Consider the following 23,440-nt stretch of genomic DNA (forward strand, 5'->3'; position numbering starts at 1 on the left):
GATGGCAGTAATTCAGGGAGGGAGAGCAGGTGGGGTTCTGCCTGAGGTACAGAGGCAGTGGAGAGCTCTGGCCTCCAGAGCGGCTCACTGTTGCGTCATCCTGCAGCACCCTGATCACATGTGCCTGTGATGTATCTCACGAAAGTCCACATCACTCAGCTCCCGTACCTCCCAGGCTTCAAGAGCGTGAAAATGGTGAGGCAGCTCTGTTCAAGCAGCAGTGTTCCCAGGCCTTGGGGCTGTCCCCTGTGCGACGGCAGTGGTCCCTGGGCTGTCAGTCATTGGCACAAGGTCACCCTCCACAGGACTGGGGCCTGCCGGGACACAGTGTACATCCCTGAAAACAAGATAAGACTGCACTCCAAGGACACCATGGGTGGGTCCGTGAGCGTGCAGCAAGCAATAGTGTGCGTGCTCCCTGTCCTGGGTTTTCTTCCAGGCTGAGAGGAAACTCAGAGCACGCACTTGTGAAAATTCCACGATTCTCAGTAGAGATATCTAATGAGAGACATGATTCCTTCAGCTGTTTCGGAAAGGTTTAGTCTAGGGGAGGGGGAGAGCTGGAGAGCTGGCAGGGCTTGGAAGACAGGTGTCATCCTCAAACTGAGTTGTAATTTTTTGAAGGAGAGGAGGGGTATCGTCAGTCCTAGAGTTTGTCGTGGAAGTTGAGTCCTCAGTGTGGGATACCATTGGGTTCTAGAACAACAGAGACAGCACAGACTTGGAGCTTGGGAAGAGACGGGCTCATCGTGGAAAAGAGACAATGAATGAAGGAGTGCCTGGGACGTGAGAGGCAATTAGAAATTTAACCTCAATTGAGAAGGCCAGTTACACCTGGCCCGGGCCTAGGAGAGGAAACAAGTGGCTTTTTGCAGGAGGATTACTTGTGAGGACACCAGAAAATCCCAGCCCCAGCAAGCTCCTGACGGAGGAGGACATCCAGTTCTACGTGCAGCAGTTCAAGAAGTCTGGTTTCAGGTAAACAGAATGGTGCCCCAAACGCAGAAGAGAGAAGGTCAGCAAAGGGGCTCTTGTGCTCTCAGGGTGCAGGGCAAGGCCAGTTCCCCTCCACCACAGCCCCCATGAATGTCTGGCTAGCCTCTTCTTAAATGCCTCCAGTATTGGGAGGCTCACCACTTCCCGATTCTGTGCCTACTCTCATTTGGGATAGGTCACCTCGCTCTGCCTTATGCTCAGAGCAGACGTTTTTAATCTCTATTCACTCATGACCCCTGGGAGAATTAGATGACAGTTCTGAGCTCTTTCTTCAGGGGAAAAAAAAAAAAAAAAACCCAGGAAGTCAAAAATTGCATATGTGTTCAGGGGATTTAAAGACCTCTCAGGTCTATTCTTTCTCTTTTTATAACAATTTTATGGAGCTCTAACTCACACACTATAGAATTCACCCCCTGGAAGTGTACAGTTTAACAGTTTTTAGTCTATCCACGGAGCTGTGCAGTCCTGACCACATTCCATTTTAGAACGTTTTCATCACCCCAAAAAGAAACTCCTTTTGCTTTAGCAGTCCTTCCCCTCGGCCCCCTAGTCCTAGGCAATCACCAGTCTGCTTTCTGTCTGCATGGATTTGCCTGTTCTGGATATCTCGCATAAATGGAATATATAATACGTGGCCCTCTGTCCCTAGCTCCTTCGCCTTAGCATAACGTTCTCAAGGCTCGCCTGTGTTGTCGTATGTGTCCGTACTTCATTCCTTTTTCTCAGATCTGTTTTGTGCGGAAGTTGAGAGCCCCTGCCCTGGAAACACAAAGAATTGCCCCAACAGCCCCTTTTCCGCATGTCCCTTCAAATATCGAAACATTGCAGATCTTTGAAGCTCGTGGTTTCTTCAAGGGCCTTGCACACTTCCGTCCACACTTCTGTTCTCCTCCTCCTCCCTTATGCCTCTCTCTGTGCACCTCCATCCTTCACGCCAACCCAAAGGGCACTGCCTTTGTCAGCACAGCCCCAGAAGTCCAGGACACTACAGCCTTGGCCGTGAACACCTGCGGCAGCAGCCCTTTACACTCCAGTATTTCCTGTACCACAACCTACAACTCTTCCCTGCATTCCCTATGCTGCTGCTTTTTTTTTTTTTTTTTTTTTTAGTTAATTAATTTTTAAGGAGGACGCAATTTAGGAGTGTTAGATTTGGGGATAGATTTACTTTGGAAGGGAGCGTAGAGATAATCTGCTCCCTCCCCTTCCTTGTACAGGAGGGAAAATCAAAAGTCCCAAAAGGACACATGGCTTGTCCAAGGGGTTTCCAGGACCTGGAGCCCCCGGGGAGCCTCCAGGGCCCCAGGACACCAACAGTCCTTGAGCCACTCTTACCTGTCCTGAAGGAAACGCCTCTGCACCACCTGGTGTCCCATTAGGAGGAGGCACCTTTGCACCACCTTCTGGGGTCCCTTTTCAGTGGGTTTCTGGGGAAGGGGAGTGGCCTCTGGATGGCACAGGTGTTAACCAAGATCCCCACTGTCTTATGCTACAGTCCTGGGATCCCCTGGAGAGTCCTGTGTGTGCCCAGAAGCCCACTTCGGACGCTGTCAGCCCTCTCCAAGAGCACTTGTGCTCACTAGGATTGTGCCAGGCTACAGTCTAGACTCCTGGGCTCTTCCCTTCCCCCTGCAGAAACTTTGCTCTTCCTGGGAAGACTGGCTCTGTGCAGAGCAGCTTCCTGGTGGGGTCTGTAGCATAATCATCTAATAAAAGCTTTCCTCCTTTTATTCCCCAGGGGTCCCCTAAACTGGTATCGAAACATAGACAAGAACTGGAAGTGGAGCTGCAAAAGCGTGGGAAGGAAGGTGAGCGTCAGCTCGGTGTTGCTCCCTTCCCCCTGTGAGCCCTGTTTGGGCTTCCCATTGGCCCAACTGATACGCCCTTGGGTCAGAGCTGGGGGTGCACAGACTGACCTGCTAGCTTCCTCCTTTCTATCCTTTCCCTCTGAGCTTTTGGAAGTGCCTGCACTCAAGAGTTTCCCCTCAGGACCACTTTTACTGATGCTTCTCTTGGAATGGTAGAGGGTGGCCTGTGGGTGGAGCAGGCATCCGTGCAGGTGACTGCTGCATCCCTCTGCAAGGCCCAGGTCTCCTGGGGCTGCCTCAGCTCAGGGCAGCGGACGGTCCAGGGGTGACCAAAGGTGACAGGATCGTGGAGCCCCCAGTTCACAGAAGGAGCATTAGGTTCTCCAGAGAGATGGGACTTTAGCCTCTGGCTTCGTCCTCTTGACCAAGTCAGTCTAAGTCTCAGTTTTCTCATTTGTCAGGCAGAAGATGGTTTCCAATCTCTGGTCTGCAAAGGGAGTAATGGGGTCTCTCGTTTACATTCAAAACTGAAGGGCAATTGCATGTTCGTATTCCTCAGCTCAGTCAGTAGCCCTGGTTATCTCGTTGATGCACTCGAATATGAACACTCTCTGTATGTCAGGCACTGTGCTAGACCGTGGAGATACCAGGGGAATGAAACAGATGAGGTCCTGACCCCATGGGTTAGGTCTGGAGACAGTACAGCAGAGTGGTTAAGAGCAGGCTGCACGGCAAGTCGGCCTGGGATCTAATTCCTGTGTGACCTTGGGCAAGACACTTAACCACTCTGTTCTCTGTTGCTGCTTCTGTAATATGGAAATGACAAGGATGGTGCCTACCTCGTAGAGCTGTGTAAAGATAAAATGGGTTAACGCACATCAAATGCTTAGAACAGTGCCTAGCACGTAGTAGTAGGTCAATTAATGCTCATTATCCTTACCATCGCTTTAATCTGTGATTGACAAAAATTACAAAACTGCAGTTTGATAGGCAAACTCTCTCAAAGCATGGAGGGACATAATGACAAAGTCTTTGGGAAGGCGAATCCCAATGGTGCACAAGGTGGGAGCCCCTTCCCCTTCTTCTGCGGTTACCTTCCAGATTTTCCTCCTCTCCCACTTCCTCCCATGCCCCCACCACCAGTTTACATTTTGGACTCGGAACATTCTAGGGGTTACACAACCTCACAGCAGCCTCAGGATGAGTTTCAGCAACAGAAGCACTTTTGAACGTCCCCTGTTTCTTCATCATTTGAAGGAGGGGGTGCAGTGAGAAGCACAGGGTTCTGCATATAAGTTTTAAAAAAAATAGTGCAAATTCCATAACCAGGTGCAAATTGAAGCTGTTTGAAAGTTGTAATGGTAGACTGAGAACAAAGAGAATAAATGGAGGCTTTCAGGACCTCGCCATGTCCCCTTTGTCAATAGATAAAAGGGAAGCCATTTTTGCTGCCTCTCATGTCACGTTGATAACAGTTGTGGCTGGCCCCATTCATTCTCTCGTCTTGACTGCCCTTTTTAAGCGTTCATTTAATTAAAAGAAAAAGAAGGTTGATTCAAGGGCATCTTTCCTCCTTTCTGGTGCCATCCACGGTTCCACGAATATGCATCGCACAGAGGGAGGCAGCACACATGTTCTCACTTATACACAGGCACACACGTACCGTGTTGGTCCCTACACGGCTAAGTCCAGCTCTTAGTTTGCTGCAAAAGTCACTGCGGCTTTTGCAATTATTTTCAACCTTTTAAACTGCAATTACTTTTGGACCAACCTAATACATTCGAAAAACCCAATCTTTTCCTCCTGTATGTCGCCTTTACTTTCACACAAAACACTTCACTTCTCGTCACCCAATATGTGAGGGTTTTACACTTCAGGCACCATTCGCAAGTTCAAGTTACCACCTGTGCTTTGACCAGCGGGCTCTAGATCTGAGGTTCCCATGCCCCCTTCTTAAGTTTGATTAATACTTGCTAGAGCAGCTCCCAGAACTCAGGGAAACTCTTCCTTACATTTACCAGTTTAGTAAAGGATGTGATAAAGGGTACAGAGAAACAGCCAGACGAAGACATGCATCGGACGAGATCTGAGAGGGTCCCGAGGACAGGAGCTTCTGTCCCTGTGGAGTTGACTGTATCACCCGCTGGTATATGGCTGTGTTCACCACCGTGGATCCTCTCCAAACCCCAGACTCCTGGGATTTTATGGCGTTTCCTCACTTGGCATGATCAATTATTAACTCCATTTCCAGCCCCTCTCCCCTTTCTAGAAAAGTGGAGGGAGGGATTGAAAATTCCAAGCTTCCGATGATGGCTTGGTCTCTCTGGTGACCAGCCCCCACCCAGGAGCCACCCAGAGCCACCTCATTAGGGCAAAAGATGTCCCTAATGGTCTTATCACTTAGGAATTGACAAGGATTCTAGGAGCCCTATTTCAGGGACAAGGGCAAAGACAAATAAAACAGGAAAGGCTCCCAGAGCGCTTGTCACTTAGGAATTTCCAAGGCTTGCAGAAGCTCGGTGCCAGGGCCTGGAGGCAGCGACCGATACAGATATTTTCTATTATCTGACGTCGTCCTTGTGGATCTCCAGTAATAGCAATGCCTCCGTCAAGCAAAGCGTGCCGGAAACAAAGCCAGGGCCACACTGGCTCTGCTGGCGGTCTTCTTCGGGGGGAGTTAGTGGAGGAAACCACGTAGCATGAAAATGAAGCACGTCTCCTTGCCCTGGGGGATGGAAGGTAAGAAGGGGACATTTCTTCCTTCTCCGCTGCACCTGCTTCCTGTCACCTCTCCCCAGATCCTGATTCCGGCCCTGATGGTAGTCGCAGAGAAGGACAAAGTGCTCCTTCCTGAGATGACCAAGCATATGGAGGACTGGGTAAGGAAATGGTGCTGCCCGGGGGCCATCAGTGCTTCCGGGGAGAGGGCACAGGTGCCCCAGAAGAAAGGTGGCAGCTGAGGACAGAGTGGGATATTGGGTTGAACAACTCGCTTAACACGGGGCTTCACCGATAGCAACAAAAATGACTGAGGCTTCCTTTTCCCTGCACTGATGGAGTCTCTCATTCACTCACTCACTCATTCATTCCCTCCTTCGTTCATTTCATGGGTTTTTACTGTGTCGGGACCGTGCTAGATACGAGGGAGTAAAGTTGAGCTCCAGACCCCGGCCTCTAGGAGCTCATCCCGTACTCGGGAGAAGCGAAGAAGAGGACGTGGTTGGAAAGGAGGATTTCACAGAGGTGCTGACCATTGCATCTGGACCTGATGACCAACCAAGCATTGCCAGGCAGAGAGAGAGCAAACATGGGGAGAAGGAGCCAGGTTGTTGACGTGTGAGGGGCATGCCTGCTTGTAGAATGGCAGGAGCTCGATGAGGCTGGAAGATCTTGCTGAGCCTGCTAGGCCTGGCCGAGCTGTGTGGACCCAGTGGGCAGAGAGACACTGAATGGGGCGTGATGGGCATCAAACCTGTGGGCTGGAAGCTCACTGTGTTCAAAGTGTGGAGGTTGGTAGCTACTGGGGAGGCCTGCAGGTGGCTGACCGTGGACTGGCTAGCTGCTGAGAGGCCCATCCACGTTTGTCTGGGGCTTTATTTGCATCAGCAGGCACAGTGGAGAGGGTGCATTTGGTTAGAGCCTTGCAGGCTCTGGATCCAGCCAAAGGAAAGACTGCAGAAAGCTCTGAGAGCCCCTGGGAACTTACCTCTCTGCTCCTAACCCTTGAAGGTTTCGTAAAAACTCAAGTTCTTCAGAGGCCCTTTCCGGTCCTTGCAGCTGACTGCTAACCTCATTGAGGTATTATGCTTGAAAGGGGCAGCTCTTACCTCGGGGAGGAAAGCGGCATTTTTTTCCCCAGCATTTTCCCTTCCTGTCCCAGTTCAAGGCTGTGTCCGAGCTGTGGCACGGCTGCTTCCTCTCAGCCCTCGGTGCTTGTTGCTCTCACCCACTGTGGGGATTCAGATCCCAGAAAGGAAGCCAAACAGCCCTGCATGCAGACTACCAGGGAGGCAGCATGAGAAGGGGATACAGTCACATCTGCGTGGCAAGAGCCAAACGGCAACCAAGCATTTTCCAGACAGCAAACTGGCTGAGGCCTAAGGATTCTGAAGGGAGACAGTTGTTGAGATGAGCATGTGTCAGCTCTGAATTCAGATCTTAGCTCAGTCACTCTGTGTAGCCTTGGGTAGGTTACCTAACCTCTCTGAGCCTTCATGTTAACCCCACAGGATTATGGTCAAGGTTAAATAAGGCAATGAGTGTGAAGCACCTAGCACATAGTAGGAGCTCAATAAATGGTGTCTCCTTTCCTAAATAATGCAGAGTTTTTCAGGGGGGTAGCCTATGGGGAGCAGAGAGGAAGGTGCCCCCTTACTGGGGTCTCCATTGCATGTCGCACTAACCTGAGCCAGACCCGTTTGCATTCTGTCATTTACTTTTCTGGGTGGGGTTTTCTTCCAGATCCCCAACCTGAAAAGGGGATACATTAAGGATTGTGGACATTGGACACAGATGGAAAAGTAAGGAGATGATGTGTGTGTGGGGTGGCTCTCTGGGTGGGGAGATCAGGATTCCTGTTCACTTTCAGTAAAGGCTTCCCTGGGTTAGCCATTCACGTCACCTCAGCCTTAGCGTGAGGCAAGTGTGAATGGTCTTCTCTTTCCTTCCCAGGCCTAACGAGCTGAATCAGATCCTCACCGAGTGGCTGAAAACTGATGCCAGGGATGTGCCACTGGTCTCGATGCTTTAGGGTGTAACGTGTGCCAGCCCCCAGCAGGCACCCCGACACCTTCATCAGTGGGGCTGCAGCCCTTGGTCCCCAGATGGGGCCTTACCCACATCTCAGAACCAGCAGCCTTGTTCTGAAGGGGTGTACAGCCAAGAGTGATTTTCTTTCAAGGAAATGAGTCACATCTACATAATGTTAGATACAGGAAAAATAATGTGTGATTAATTCTCTGGATATAAATGCATCACTTTATCTCTAAGAATCGTTGGTATTTTGTGGGGGATCAAGATGAGATGACCAGGAGGTGATTTCTCTTTGACTAACCACTGCATGAGTTTGCAGCAAAATCAGCAGTTAGTTGAGAAGCATTTCCGCAGATATTGGAACTCCTTTGTTCAATAAAGCTACGACAACGGTGGTACTGCTGTTTGTGTTCTTGGGAGGAGGCAGAGTCATTGTTCTAAGAACTTCCCTCTACCTAGGCTCACTTTCCCCCTCGCCACACCCAGAAGTCAAGTCTTGCTGGTTTTGTCTCCCACCCTGTCATCCCCCACCCAACCCCCCCACCCCCACTGCAAGTCCTCAGTGTCTCCTGCCAGGAGTCCTACAGCAGCAACTCCTGACTGGTCCCCTGCAGAGTCTGATGACCCGAATGTTCCAGGGCCTCCCTGCTGGCCTCTGAATGAAGCCCACGCACGATGTGGGTCGACTTCCCCAGTCTATCTGCAGTCACTCACCGATTCCCCGCCCTCCAGCGTCACCCCTGCACACAGCACCCTGATTCTCCTTGACCTCTGCCTGAGCTAATGTGTGCTGTTGCCTGCCGTGCTCCTGCATGCCATCTCCTCCACGAAGTCCCCAGGCTGGGTCATGTGCCCTGTCTCCCTGCTCCCCTAGCATGGTCTGCTCACAGACATATGCACACGTCCTTTGCGGCACTTTCTGCAGGGAAAGCTTGAGGTGGTGGTGTCTCCACGCTAAATTATGAATTGTGATGAGTATAAATTAACCAGGAGAAAAGGATACGTGTGTCCGTGTGCATGCAGAAAGCAAGGGGAACGTCAGAAATGTTCGTAGCTGTCATTAAGTATCCCTGTGTGCCTGGAGCCTTACATACACTATTTCTCATCCTTCCTATTGCACAGATGGGAAACCTGAGGTTCAGATGACTCGCCCAAGGTCATTTGGAGAGTTAGGGGCAGAGCCTACATTCAGACACACACACACCGTCTTGGTTCCAGTTGAAGTATTTACACTTCCTGGAGATGTTCACCACTTTCATGTTTATTAGGTATGAGTGTAACCACTTTGGCCGTTTGCCTAAATATATGTTGTCATATTTACCTACAAGGGTTTTGAGGCTAATGCCTACTTTTGACAGAACCAATGATATTTCTACTCCTGTAAGATCACTTTTTTTTTATTATGGTAAAATATACATAACACGTGTTTTACCATTTTAACTACTTTTAAGTGTACAGTTCAGTGGTATTAAATGTATTCCTATTATTGTGCTCCCATCATCACCATCCATCTCCAGAACTCGTTTCATCTCCCCAAACAGCATCTTTCTCCCCATTAAATACTAACTCCCCATTTTCCCCACCACCGACCCCTGGAAACCCCCATTCCACTTTCTGTCTCTATGAATTTGACATTCTAGTTACTTCATATAAGCGGAATCATACAGTAACTGGCCTATTTCACCTACCATAAGATCCTCAAGACTCGTCCATGTTTTAGCACGGGTCAGAATTTCCTTTTTTTAAAAGACTGAATAATATTCCATTGTATGTATATGCCACGTCTTTTCTATCTAATTACCTATCAGTTGACACTTGGGTTCCTTCCACCTTTTGGCTATTGTGAATAATGCTGCTGTGAACACGGGTGTGCAAATACCTCCAAGTCCCTGCTTTCAGTTCTTCTGGGTGTGTACCCGGAAAAGTGGACTTGCTGGATCTTGTGGTAATGCTGTGAACTTTTTGAGGAACCACCATCGTGTTTTTCATAGTAGCGGCACCATTTTACACTCCCACCAGCGAGCAAAAGCTTTCAGTCTCTCTCTCTCATCACCAACACTTGTTACTTTGTGTTTTCTTTTTTTTTTTTTTAATAATACCCATCCCAATGGGTATGAAGTGGCATCTCATTGTGGTTTTGAGTTTCGTTTCCCAAATACTTTGTGATGTTGAACATCTTCTCATGCGCTTATTGGCCATTTGTATATTTTCTTTGGAGAAATGTCCATTCAAGTTCCTGGCCTATTTTTAAATAAGGTTTTTTGTTTGTTTGTTGAGTTGTAGCAGTTTTCTTATATGTTGTACATACTAGTCCCCTATAAAATACATGATTTGCAAATATTTTCTCTCATTCTGCAGTTGGAAGCTCACTTTTTAATCAATTGAATACTAACTTCCATGTTTAAACAGTCCTATGTTAGGACCTAACTTTTGTTTCTCATGCAGTTTATCACTGTTTTCCATGGTGGTGGTATCAGTGCCGCGATGGAAGGGCAGACTGTATCAGCCCTGGGGAGCTTGTATGATTATTTGGCTGGTGTCAGAATTTGGAAGACAGAAACAATTCTTTAGTTTATTCAACTCAAAGTAAGAAAATTCCAGAGAAAGCCCAAAACAGTGATCTTGGTTGACATCTGAATAGATTGAGGGGATGGATATTTGGTCATTGCCTCCATCAATTTTCCTGGGTTCAGATGGAGCTGTGAAAAGCAAGGGATATTTTAGACAGTGCTGTGGTAGGGAAAGAAACTTTCCCCTCAAGTTTCTTTCAGGTGGTATAATAATCAAATAGACATGAGACAGATTAACAAGAGAAAAATAACCAAATTTAATACACACATATGGATGAGAACCCTGCCTACGTGAGATATTCCAAGACAGAAGGGAAGAATGGGTATATAAGACATTCTGAGCTGAGGGCCACCTCGGGACTTCAGAGGGAAGGAAGGTCACTGCAGGATGATAAGAAGAGCCGGTGCTCAGTAATTGGGGGTTTGCCTTGCCCTACAGATAGGTCATAAAAGGTTATCTCTGGTAATCTCTTATGGATGAGGCCCCCAAATTCAGATTCTTTTAGGTAGTTAAGGTGGGGGGCAGAAGTTTCTCGAGCCCACACCTTTAGCTCAAAACAACCCACATACCACAGAGGCACATCTTGGGGTGACTTGTTCTGAACCCCTACCGTGCCATCCCACTTTGTCTTATGTGCTGAATGAACTTTATGGCCTACATCGTATTTTAAAGAGAATGAGTTGGCTAAATGGGACACAGAGGTATGATCTGCAGATCAGAAATCATTAAACACTTTTGCAAATGTCCCCTGTGTTTCAAAGAAATGTGTTATGTTACCATGTGCAAATTGTACAGGAAGGAGCTCATTCTCACTGATTCACAACTACAGGAGGGGAAAAGGAAAAAAAATACATAAAATCTACTTTTAAAGGAAATAAATATTTAGAAGTCTAGGGAAAAAAAAGGTTCGGTGGTCATCGCAACAGTAACACTAATTTTCCTTGCCAACAACTCTGGGGAAAAAGTTAAGACTCAGCAATTGTTGAACAAGCCGAGCCCTTCAGACAAGAAGAAATAAGCAACAGACTATCGACCTCACCCACGGGATGGTGGTAACGCAGATTCAATTAACTGATACACACCGTGTTTTGCTGATTCGTATATTTCTTTTCATGTAATTTTATTTTCTTCAATAAAGTCAATTTATAAAATTGATGTGACTGGCTTGGGGGTGGCGGAGAAAGTGTTCCATCCAAGAGCAGTCCTTCAGGGTGAAGAAAAGAAAACCTGGCGCATGGCTCCAGGATCCGGGCAATCTCGGCAGAGGAGGGAAGGCCAACCCCCAGCCAGGAACCCAGCTTCCAGAAGCCCAGAGTGCTTTACCAAAAGGAGAAAACTTGGGTCCAACTGTGATTGAAAGGGACATTTGTGGGTAGGAGCGGGGCATACGTTGCCTGAAGTTGTGGGAACAGGGCTTGAAGGTGAGTGGGAAACAAGTTATTTATTTGGGGTGACACAAGGCTTTCCTTTAGCGCTCCCCTTGTTACAAGCTTCTGGTGTCTGGTGATCGTGGTCTCACGTACCCAAAGAATGAGAACGTGGACTCGGAAGGAGAGGTATAGAGAAGCAAAGATTTTTATTAAAGTGAAAATACAGCTCGCTTACGAGAGAGGGTACGGAAACTGGGATGCCCACTGGCTAAGGCAAAAGGCTCTTATTTTCACACTTGGATGCTTGGGGAAGGGAGGTGGCACCTTCTAATGGATTCTGTCTATCAGAGTCACTCGGTTGCCCAGCCTAAAGGGATTTATGAAATAACCCATTTACCCCCAGAGCGCAATTACATTTTTGCCCTGGAGCAAATGAATCATTTCATAACCTGGAGTTCCAGGATATGGCAGCCTTTGTTAATTCTACCAGGGACCTCTCTGTCTACCTAACGACATGCTAGCTAATCTGTCTCACCCTCCTCTCCCTGCACGGGCCTCTCTCTGTCCCCTGGGCTTGATGCTCACCCTGTATGTTGGCCACAGCCTCTGGACTCCCTTCTAGGGCTTTGGGATAGTGAGTATGGAGAAGGGACTGCAGCCAACCTTATAGGTGCTTTATCCCTCAGCCCCAAGTTCCCCACTACTGTGCCCCCACCAAGCCCTGCCTCTCCTAGGCAGGGAGTCTGAAGTTATATGGGGAGGTCCCCCAGCTCTCTGCTCTTGGGCAATGCAGCTGGCAGCCATGGAGTACACAGGCCCTGCCTCCTCCGTTAGGGACAGCCAAGGGAAATGGGTGCAGAAGAAAGAGGCCCGACCTTGCTCTTCTAACAAAGGCTTTGTTGGAGACCCCAGCCTCAGGGGCTTGCAGACATAGTATATTAGTCCGCTCAAGCTGCCAATATAAAGTACCATCGACTGGGGGGCTTCAACAACAAAGATTTATTTCCTCACCTCATTCTGGAGGCGGGAAGTCCAAGATCAAGCTGTCGACAAGGTTGGTTCCTTCTGAGGCTTCTCTCCTTAGCTTGTAGATGTCCGTCTTCTCACTTTGGCTTCACATGGTTTTTCTTCTGTGTCTGTGTCCTAACCTCCTTTTATGAGGACAACAGTCGTATTTGAGCAGAGCACATCCCAGAGCACATCTAACTTAATTATCTCTTTAAAGACTCCATTGCCAACTGCAGTCACATTCTCAGATACCAGGGGTTAGGGCTTCAACATGGGAATTTGGGGGCGGGGAAACACATCTGAGCCGGTAACACAGCTTTCCCTCCCAAGTCAGCTCCGCTCTGTGGCCCTGAGCTCTGCAGATCCCTCACGTGTCTTTGGCACCACCCTCTCCATATCTGAGCTGCCTCTGAACAATCATATCCACTAGCTGCGTTTTTCCCTGTGGGGAGAACATGGCCACCACCCCCAGTTCACTGCATGGATATTTGCATTGCGGGGGGCGGGGTGCATTTCTGTGTGCACATGAGCACACACACTTGACAGTTTGGTGGAAATCTTGGTTTGAGGAACACAGGTATGACTCTGATTCCCTCCCCCGTACTGTGCTCAAGGATTCCTCATGTGCGTATCTGACCCCAGCTTCACTCCTCCATCCTGGCCTTCCTTTCTCCCAAACTCCAGAGCTGTGGTTCACGTCCCCACTAGACACCAGCTCTTGGCTTGAAGAGAGATGATAAGCCAAGACAGATGCTCAGTGACTTATTAATTTGTTTCCCATATGTGCATTGGTGCTGGCTCTGTGCCAGGCACTGAGCTAAGGGACAGTGATGCAGGTAAGTGTCCTGTGCATCCTGCCAGAGCAAGCTCACAGCTGGGGGCAGGTACAAGACCCTTCTGCCATCTCAAGTGCTAATTGTGTTCTAGTGCTTGTCACGCATCTTCTCTAACCTTTGTATTGACTCGGGGAAGCAAAAATGTCCCCACTTTATTGAGGAGGAAACTGAAGTTTGTGGACACAAATAAAAGGTTCTATGGAAGGGAACCTCACAGGATGATCTAATCATAAATTCCGAAATGGGCAGGTCACGGTGTGTAGTCACTCCCAAACGTACAACTTCTTTAGTAAAAAGTTTATCTTTGCCTTAAGCACTGTCCAATGTTTCTGTGCATATCGAGGTTAACACACCTTTGAAATAAGCTGTAACCACTGTCAAGAAAGCACATAATCTTGTTAACTATCCTGTAATCCAATCCCGGCTCTGCTTTCTCCTACCTCCTTATGTTCCCTTCTTAATTTCAAATGCATAAAAGAAACTGCAAAACTGTTATTCTCTGGAGCATTCGAGATCTTGCTCCCCGGCATATGTCATTAGTTTGGCTCAAATAGACTCTAATAAAGTTTCTCTAGAGGTTTGGATGTTTCTTACCTTGACAGATTCACAGAGGTGAATCAGCAAATCACAGATAAGGAACTACCCCGAAGCCTAGGGAAGGGAAGAGCTCTGCTAGAAGACTCCACCTGGGCGGGGGCTCACCTGCCCTGCTTGTACCGCCCCCAGCGTCCTGTTCTGTCTCGCAGCAGTGGTGAGCAGCTGGGTATTGCGGGGGAGGGAAAAATAATTTTCCTTCTACCCTTCTAAATTCTTCTGGCTGGACTCAATCAAATTGACATGAGACAGATTCACAGGAGAAAATGACGTATGTTTAAAATGTATTTACATACAATTTAAAAAAAATACAAAACTTACAAAAGAGATTTACAAATTTCTTACATACCCGTACTGGGGTTCCATAAGACCCTGACACCCAAGGACGCTGGTGAGGCTTCTATGCCATCATTGAGGCAGGTTAGTTAGTATGACATCAGGCAGTTAGAGACTCCTCAGTAGACTGCGCAAAACCAGAACAAAAACAGAACACAGGGCAAGGGTCCCAGGACAAAAATGTCATCAATCCTTCTCGGGGACAAATGGGTTTGTTTCAAAGGCCTCCCCCGAAGCTGAGCGGGAGACCTAGTCTGGGAAACATTGTATCCCCAGGCACCCACATCCCAGCATCCCCCTCCCAGGTAGAAATAAAGGTATAAACACAAGCTTTTTGCCTTAGCTAACGGGCATCCCAGCTTCCGGTACCCCCTCCCACTGGGGAGCTGTAACTCTTTGTTTATTATAACAAACTATCTTCCTGTGCAACTCGGTGCCTCTCCCTGGTCTGTGTATCCATTCTTCCAATCCACCAGACTAGGAACCGCCCCCGCCCCATTTACTAAGCAACGCCCTACATTATCTTGAGCTAAGGAGATGGGGGCGGGGGCAGAGGTTTGGGACGCGAACGAGGAAGGCAATTCCCACGGCGATGGCAAAGCACGTGTTCCCTACACAAATGCTTGCTGGGCCGCCTTTAACAATGGGACGTGAGAGGACTTTGAACAAAAGGGCCTATAGATTCCTCCCTGTCTCCCGCTAGTTCCTCTTAAACTACAGTGATCTGTGGCGATAGCTCCCTTCCTGGAGCAGGTCCTCCATCTGCATTCTCTTAGGCAGTTAAAGGGAAGGTCAATGGTTTTTCCTGAGTTTTTTCTTTTCTTAAAATAACCACCTTATAATCATCAATATCCCAAAAGGCGTATTTTGGGATGACAACCTGTGCTCCCAGATCTGTAACCCCCAGATCTGAGGGGTAAACTAACACACAAACACAGAATTCAGCTAGCTGCACAGTCAGGGCACGGAGGAAGCCCCCACATTCACTCCCACAGGCCTGCTGCGGCACAGGCTCCCCTATGGTATCAAGGGCCCAGTGTCAAGGCTGGGGGTCTTGGGCTCCAGAATGCCTGGAGGTGGAATCAGAGTTCAGGCAGCTTCCAGAGAGAGCACACCTATCCTTTAAACTCTGCCCTTTCATCCCTGCTGCTGAGAGGGGCCCTGGGGCAGGGGGCAGGCCTGAGCTGCTGTTTGTCTGGGTGGAGCCTGTTTACCCAACCTTGATGGGCCCCAAAGCCCCTCGGTGAGCTGCCGCTTTTTGAGTCTGCCCTGAGTCCTGAGGTGGCTGTGCTGCCTGCTGCGGACCCCTCGGCTGTACGTCTGTTCCTGGAGTAAGCCAGAGTCAGCCAAGGCCTCTGACCCACCGCTGGAGCCATGGTAGGGCCACAGGGGACAGCCGGTCAGCCCAGCTGGGCTTCATTCAGGCTGGGTCCGTGAGGGCAAAATTAGGTCATATCTGGGGTAAAGGGGAAGCCACAGGGATCCTCTTGAATTAGACTTGAGGCTCTGGGGAGACAGTGGGGTGTTGGGGAAAGCATGGGAAAGGAGGGCCTGGGTTGGACTCCCGTGTCCACATTCGGCTGCTGTGTGAGCTTGAGGAACTTACTTTACTTCTCTGAGCCTCAGTTCCTGCTCCTGAAAATGGAGGTGCTATTAGCTCTTTTGTGGCATTACTGTAAGGTCTACCTAAGATATGCTATATGGAGGATCCCAGCACAGTACTCGGCACACAGCTGGTGTCCAACAAATGGGAGTCTTACACCCAGGGCTCCAGCTGTGGAGTCTCCCAAAGGTGCCCCTTCCCTGCTGGAAAAGCCTGTTGGGGAAGATGAAGGCCACTTCCGAGTCCTTGGAGCACCAGGCCAGCTCATGCAGCCCCTTTCCTGATCATCCTATTCTGCTGGAGTGCACCATCCACTGGGTCCCTCAGAGAAGTGCCGGCACAGCGGGCACTTCCCGAGTCCTGATTTCTCAGGCTCCACCCTGCCCTCATCATGTCTCCTAAGAATGGGCAGTCTCCTCTGTGATCTGCTCGCCCGCCCGAATGAGGGATCAAGGGAGATAATAACAGGAAGCCCACCCGCAGCTGTTTTCATCTTCCCGATGGCGCTGAGAGGTGATGGTGGAAGAGAAGGAGCCTGGCTCAGCACATGGTCCTAGCCTCCTGTCTCTTCAATGGCAGGACAGGGGCATGGGGTCCCGGCCGCCCATAGCCACATATCTGGTGACCCAGCTCTCTTCTTGTCCTAGGTTCACGGGTACAAAGGAGTCACATTCCACAACTGGGCAGAGACCTACGGCTGTTGTCCGGAGATGTACTATCAGCCCACGTCCGTGGAGGAGATCAGAGAGGTGAGTGTCCATCTCAGCCCAGCACCCGATAGCCCCGCCCCTGGATCTCCAGCTCCTCCGGACTCTGGAGACCAGGCCCTTTCCCAGAGCAGAGGCTGGGAGATGGGCTTCCTGGGCCAACACCCCCGCCCCGCCCCAGCTCTGCTGACCAGGGAAGATTCTTTCCCCAGCTCCACCCAGCAGCCATGTCCACCAGTGACAACAGACTTTCATTTCCAGCTCAGATCTCTTCTCTAAGTGTAGACTCACATGATTTCTCTCCTTGTATGTCTCAAGGACATCATAAACATGTATGTCCAAAGCTATATCTTTCAGTGTTCTTGGTTTGTTTGTTTATTTATTTACCTTCCAGCTGGTCTACTGCAGTCTTCTGTCTGCTCTGTCTCTGTACAGGGTACCTGGTTGCTCAAACTAGAAGCCAAGAAGGGAGTCCCTGTCCCTTCTTTACCCTTGTCTGACATCAGCAAGTCCTGCCCCAGAACGTTCCAGAACCCATTTTCTCGCACCATTGCCACCCTCGGAGCCCAGGCCATCATCTGTTCCTTACCCACTGTGACCTGTGACACAGGTCACATCCCTGGTCTCCCTGCTGCTGTTCTTGCCTTCCTCAAATGTACTTTCTGCAATCAGCAAAAGTAATTTTCTTAAACTGTAAGCTGGGTGGGGTTACTTCCCTGCTTAAGGCCCTTCCGAGGCTTCCCATTACTTGTAGAATAAAACCCTAACTCCTAACACCCAGGGCCATGCATCACTTATTAATAAGCGTCAGAGCCAGGATTCGACCAGGGAGTGTCCGAATTCAAAGCCCCTTACTTCCATGCAGGAAAAGCTGCATAAAGGAACAGTGCTCCTTGAGGTGGTGTCTGGAGGATGAATAGGAGTTCAACAAGAGCTGGGGAAGGGCGATGTGAGCAAAGGAAGTGAGGAGGATGCCTGGAGAACAGGCTCTGGGGAGGCTGGGTAGGGTAGGGTGCAGGGCAGAAGAGGAAGGCTGGCAGGGCAGAGAGGCTGTGAATGGATCAGAGCACCCTGACTGCTGAGGCACCGCGCTTTGTTCTGAGCTGCAGGGAGAACCTGGAGGTGTGCTAGCATTTCTGTAAGTGAAGGCCGTTCCTAAAGTATACTGGCCTACACAATTGTGAATTACTGAGAGGATCAGGCTATTTACTGTAGGCCGATGTTTCCCTGGAGGGCTCGTAGAGGTAGATGAAAATAAAAATTAGGTTCTGTGGTCAAGGGAGCTCAAGGAAGACGGTGTTAAACAGATTTCTTTATTGTAGAACTTGTAGCTTTAAACATGCTGCACACGTTTACTTGCTCACGGAACCCCTGCTGGTGTAAATTGTAAGATTAGTGGATTAGTGTTCTGTGGACCAGCGAGCGTGTTTGAGCAGAGACCTGAGGGTGAACGGGAGTAGATCCGTTTAAGTGACACTGCACATTCACTTATTTGTTCCTTCAGCAATCATTAGAGACTGCCTAGCTGTGCTGGACCTACGGTAGAGACAGGGAGGGTACAAAGTCACGTGCCTCTGCCCCTGCCCCCTGAGGCAGCAGAGGCCAGTGTGGGCCAAGATGAGGAGCCTGGACCTTACTCTGAAGGCACCGGGGCATCCTTGAAAGGCTCTGGCCCTGGAGAATATCATCAGGTTTGCGCGAAGAAAAGCCCCTAGCTGGGAAAGTGCACCGGAGCCCCACTTTAGGATGTGTCTTTTATTCTCCCCGTCACTTCTGGGCCCTCCTCCGAGGCTCCCTTTCCTGAAGTGCCCTGCATAGCAGCCTCCAGCCGGGCAGGGGCCCTGGAGGACTGGGGGTGCACGGCCTTCTGTAGGCCATGGGTGCTCCCTGGCTGCACCAGAGAGAAAGGCCTGCGCTGAGGCTGACTCAGGCATTGCCTTGGCAGGTGCTGGCCTTGGCCAGGCAGCAGAACAAGCGGGTGAAGGTGGTGGGTGGTGGCCACTCTCCCTCAGACATCGCCTGCACCGATGGCTTCATGATCCACATGGGCAAGATGAACCGGATCCTCCAGGTACTCCAGCCCTCTCCTCCCTGCCCTCTCCTCCCTGCCTCTGCTGGCCCAGGCTTGGCCTTCCTCCCAAACCCTGGGTGGAAACTCCTTAGCCTTTCCCCTCGGGCCTGATCCCCTCCCTGCTCCTGGGTCCCACAGTGACACCCCAATTTCTAACCTCTAATGATCACTCCTCCCTAAAGCCCTCCCTGGACGTGCTCAGGCCTCTTGTCAGGTGTGCGCGCCCCCTTGTGGCCACAGGGAGAATGTCCACGTCCCCTCTCCTGCGGAGCCTCCTCTCCATTTCTTTCTTTCTTTCTTTTTTTTTAAAGATTTTATTGGGGAAGGGGAACAGGACTTTATTGGGGAACAGTGTGTACTTCCAGGAATTTCTTTTTCCAAGTCAAGTTGTTGTCCCTTCAGTCTTAGTCGTGGAGGGCGCAGCTCAGCTCTAGGTCCAGTTGCCATTGCTAGTTGCAGGGGACGCAGCCAACCATCCCTTGCGGGACTGGAGGAGTTGACCCGGCAACCTTGTGGTTGAGAGCCCACTGGCCCATGTGGGAACCGAACCGGCAGCCTACGGAGTTAGGAGCATGGAGCTCTAACCGCCTGAGCCACAGGGCCGGCCCCTCTCCATTTCTTTAGAAAAAGAATGGCAAGTCAGGCCCCCAAAGGAGGACTCAGAATGACAATCCAGAAGGATTTGCGCTTAACTAGTTTTACATATAGGGAAATTGAAGATCAGAGAGGGTAAGTGACTTGGGTAGGGTCACACAGCCTATCAGCAGCAGAGCTGGGCACAGACTCAGGAGCCTGACAATAGCCCTGTGCTGGGATACTGTCTATTTGATTCAGCCAGCACTGGGTGAGTGCCCATCCCCCACTCCCCACCCCTCTACGGGCCTGCCCTGGAATCGGAGACACGAAGAGATGTACCACTGTTAGCATGTTAGCAGGACTCCTATTCTCACCGCCCCCCTACACCCCTGAGCTGTAATGTTTGCCAGATAACCTCCCCTCCACCCAGATCTGCTGGCAGAGGTTCTGGATTTCTCTCCACTAATTTCCTTAGTTGCTCATGCTGATGGTCTCCACCTCGTAGAAAACATTCCGGTCAAGACATCAGTCATGGCAGTAATTAACTCTGATTGCTAATTAGCGAGGATGGGGCTCCAGTAATTGATTTTGCCGAGCTCTGTGCTCAGGGCGCATGGAACAAGCTTGTGCTTTGGAGTCACACAGATGTGGATTCTCATCTCAGTTCCCCATCAATGTTTACGTGACCTTCAGAGAGTGGCTTCAAGTCCCCGAGCTTCAGTCTCCTTCCTGTGAGATGGAGACAGACTGTTCCTACCTCCCAGGGCTGTCGTGGGGCATCTCAGGACATAGAACCCTCCTTGCATGTGGCGGGAACCTAATAGACATTCATTTTCCTCCCCCTCTCCATCCAGTTCTAGTCTTTGCCTAAGTCCTGCCAGGGTGAGAGTAAGTGGGGAATTGGAAGTCCTTCGAGCAAATCAAGCCCCTACAAGAGTAGACCCTCCTTAGTTGGTGACTCTGCACGAGGAGTGGCGAGGGATGGGGGAAAGGGCAGTTGTGGCAGTTAGGAGAGCTGAATGCTAGTCCCAGCTCCGCCAGTGACCTTGGGCAAATCCCCGCTCCCTGCTCCTATTTCCTTCCCCTGTGAAAAGAAGGGATTGCACAGAATATTCCCAAAGCTCCAGCACTCTCGAGCTCTGCTCATATCCGCTTTCGCTACCTGCAGCAGGAGGTGGCTTGAACGGACGACAGGCTGGGACAGACATACTTATATTCACTGGGAGTCTGGCTAGAGGACGAGGGCTGGATGACAGCCCAGCTCATCCCAGACTATGCTGGTCTGTTATAGGTGGACACAGAGAAGAAGCAGGTGACCGTGGAGGCCGGCATCCTCCTGGCTGACCTGAACCCACAGCTGGACAAGCATGGCCTGGCCTTGTCCAAGTAAGAGCCACCTCCCCCATTCCTAGATGGGCCAGTGCTGCCCACCACCCTGTCTTGGCCTTGGCTGGGCACTCAAAGATCTGGCAGGAGTCAGAGAAGAGTACTTCCCATGGTGTACCCGCTTTCTGCGGACCCCTGTTCTTCCGACCCCTGTTCTTCCCCCATAGGATGACTATCTCCCCGTCCCCCATGGGTTCAGGTACTGTTGTGTAAGAATTGAAAGAAATAGGTCAGAGATGAGCTGAGCATTACATAACAGTCTTGTACAGGGGTGGGGAAACCATGGATCAAGTCTTTCTTAAAACTTGCAACTATATGGACTCAAAGAGAAGGCTATGCAAAATAAGCACTCAGAGGAACAGAAGAGTATGCTGAGTGAGACACAGGGCTTCCTAATATTCCTATCTATGGCTTCACTTGTTTCTACATCCAAACATGGTGTCAGTGATTGCTCAGGTTTAATATCGAGCGATTGATGGAAACACAGCCAAAGGAGTGAACGTCTAACTATGGGATTTCAACCATTAGAAAGAAGTGACAGAGGTATTTTGGATATTGGGGTAGCAATGTTTTCACAGCTGGATATCGCCCCCATGGCAGCCCATGGCTGGTCTTCAAGTGTGCGTGTTCCGTTTGCCCCAGCTGTCTTAGCCCAGGCCCAGGGGCACCACTATACCCTTTCACTCTGGAAGCCATTCTGTTCCTGCCTCTCCAAGGGTCATGGCAATTCAAACATTTGTGGAGTGTCTACCAAGTACAGACCTTGTTCAGGTCCCGAAGAGGCAAAGATATGTAAAACTAGATGCATAAAACTCACTCACAAGGAGCTCCGAGTAAGGGGGCAGATGGACACACGAAGTGACAAGCATTATACAGGAAAATAGGTTCAACGTCAGAGAAGTATGCAGGGCGTGGTGGGGCTTCGAGGGGGCCCCAAGTTCAGCCTTGGCAGGCAGGAGAATGTGTGAGGGGATGGGAATCAGATCAGGCTTCCTGCAGGAGGGGCGTGTGGGTTGAGTCCTCCAAGATGAGTAGGTATTAAACCAGAACAAAGGGAGGAGAGAAGGCATTGAGGCAGAGGGAGCAGCACGTACCAGCGCCCAGGAGAGGGAAAGGGTATGGGGTGTGCAGGGGCCCTTAAGCAGATAGAGGGACACAGTCTGTGACCAATGACAACAGGAGACGTGTTCTATTAAGTATGGGTATTAGTTTCTGGGCCCTGAAACCTCTCCGTGCCCTGCTCATGACATCTCTGTCCTCCCTGGGGACCCAGCCCTCCTCAAGTGGCTGCCTGCGCGTGGGCCTCATCTGCCACTCAGAGGGAGTTAGGATGTCTCATCCTGTGTGTCTCAGGGGCCACCTGGGTCTCTAGCTCCAAGGACGCTGTGGGGATTGAGGAGTGCTGGGAGGCTGGGGGGAAGGACAGAGCTGTCAGGCTGTAGGCGGGGTGCTTGACGCACTGTCTCGTTTCCTCATGACACCAACCCTGTGAAGAAGGAATATAACCTCCATTGAGGGATCAAGAAGCCAGAGGCTGAACCTAAGGGGCTTACCAATTTCACCCAGCTGGAAAGCTCTGGAGCACTCCACCAGGTGGTAAGCCAGAGGAGGCAGGACACAGCGCCATTCTTACGGGACAGACAGCAGTGTGGTAAACACTCCAGCTCCAAGAGTAGCCGGCCTGGGTGTAAACCCCAGTTGTACTTCATGCGAGCTTTTATCTAGTTCCTGGACCCACCTGGGCCTCATCTAGAAAATGGGTCTATAAAATAGGGGTGCTCAGAAGGCTGGATGAGTTAAAGATGTCCCACAGAGAAAGTGCTCCGTACGTGTTAGTACTGGTCCATTTTCCTGATTCTGTCAGTGTCTCTCTCGCTCCACAGCCTCCAGAAGTGACCTTTTCCCTTGGCTCCTTGGCTCCACCCCTCCAAGGGCCGTAGTCTAATCCTCCTAGGCCCTTCTCCCAGAGGGCCTTGCTTTATCCAGTTTATTTCTCTTAACGTTGTCACAAGCATGCTTCCGTATTGTGTTTTGTAAATTTCATGGAGAAGGGAAGACAAATTGCAATTAGATCAACCCTCCCCCGTGGTGCACACTCAGGTTGTTCTGTTTTCCCCTATTGTACATAATTCTGTGGTGAACATCTTCATGCTTATGTCTTTCCACATGCTGGAGTCTTTCCCTAGGGCAGGATGTCTATGACCCTCTTTTTTAACATTCTGGTCTTTTTGGAAGGGCCGATGTCACCACATAGCCCAATGAATGGGGACAGAGACAACAGTACACACAGGGTGGGGGAAGGGCGAAGGAGGACTGGAAAAGGCTTCGGTTTCTCTCCTCCTCTTCCTATCTTCAGGTCTCGCCTCCGCAGGAAAGTTTGAAGCTAGATTTTCTAATCATTGTCAACTTCAGTTGAAAGCAGAGCATAGCCACTGGTGTCCTTCAGCCTGCGTCTTTGGGGGCCTGCCTGCATCAGGGGCTCTTGGTCTGTGCTGAGGGCAGGAGTCGTGTCAAACCCTTGCCTTTCCATACCAAGCCCACTTCTTGAGTGTGAAACTATTGTGTACAGTACAAGGCTCCAATAACCTTGGCACCCAATGGATCTTCAATAAATATGGGCTCCCTTCTCCTTTAAGCTAGGGCTGGGATGTCTCAGAGAAAGCGCCTGAGAAATAAGCCTTTCACACTCCTGATCTGCTCTTTTTCCTTGACTCTCAGATCTGAATACATCTTTCTAATTCCTGGCCCCAGAGCGCACACCTCTGAAGGGGTACTGCTCCTCTTTAGGAATCAGGTCCTCTTGGGCACACAGAATCTTCTATTCAT

The 23,440-nt window shown here is 50.1% G+C and overlaps 2 protein-coding genes across 5 annotated transcripts in view; both read left to right on the forward strand.

The window, feature by feature from the left end:
* The window catches only part of EPHX2 (epoxide hydrolase 2), a 62,136-nt gene extending 54,185 nt beyond the window's left edge, over positions 1 to 7,951 (forward strand). For both annotated transcript variants that reach the window (XM_033134259.1, XM_033134260.1), the window contains 5 exons: positions 876 to 978; positions 2,735 to 2,804; positions 5,603 to 5,683; positions 7,266 to 7,324; positions 7,476 to 7,951. In XM_033134259.1, the coding sequence (XP_032990150.1) occupies positions 876 to 978; positions 2,735 to 2,804; positions 5,603 to 5,683; positions 7,266 to 7,324; positions 7,476 to 7,554 (392 nt within the window). In that variant the 3' untranslated portion in view covers positions 7,555 to 7,951. The remainder of the gene's footprint in view (positions 1 to 875; positions 979 to 2,734; positions 2,805 to 5,602; positions 5,684 to 7,265; positions 7,325 to 7,475) is intronic.
* An 8,574-nt stretch (positions 7,952 to 16,525) lies between these two features.
* Positions 16,526 to 23,440, forward strand: part of LOC117038035 (L-gulonolactone oxidase) — a 28,807-nt gene continuing 21,892 nt past the window's right edge. For all 3 annotated transcript variants that reach the window (XM_033134631.1, XM_033134630.1, XM_033134632.1), the window contains exons 1-3: positions 16,526 to 16,623; positions 18,527 to 18,652; positions 20,520 to 20,614. In XM_033134631.1, the coding sequence (XP_032990522.1) occupies positions 16,585 to 16,623; positions 18,527 to 18,652; positions 20,520 to 20,614 (260 nt within the window). In that variant the 5' untranslated portion in view covers positions 16,526 to 16,584. The remainder of the gene's footprint in view (positions 16,624 to 18,526; positions 18,653 to 20,519; positions 20,615 to 23,440) is intronic.

Source organism: Rhinolophus ferrumequinum, chromosome 18 (assembly GCF_004115265.2).
Source record: "Rhinolophus ferrumequinum isolate MPI-CBG mRhiFer1 chromosome 18, mRhiFer1_v1.p, whole genome shotgun sequence".
NCBI lineage: Eukaryota > Metazoa > Chordata > Mammalia > Chiroptera > Rhinolophidae > Rhinolophus > Rhinolophus ferrumequinum.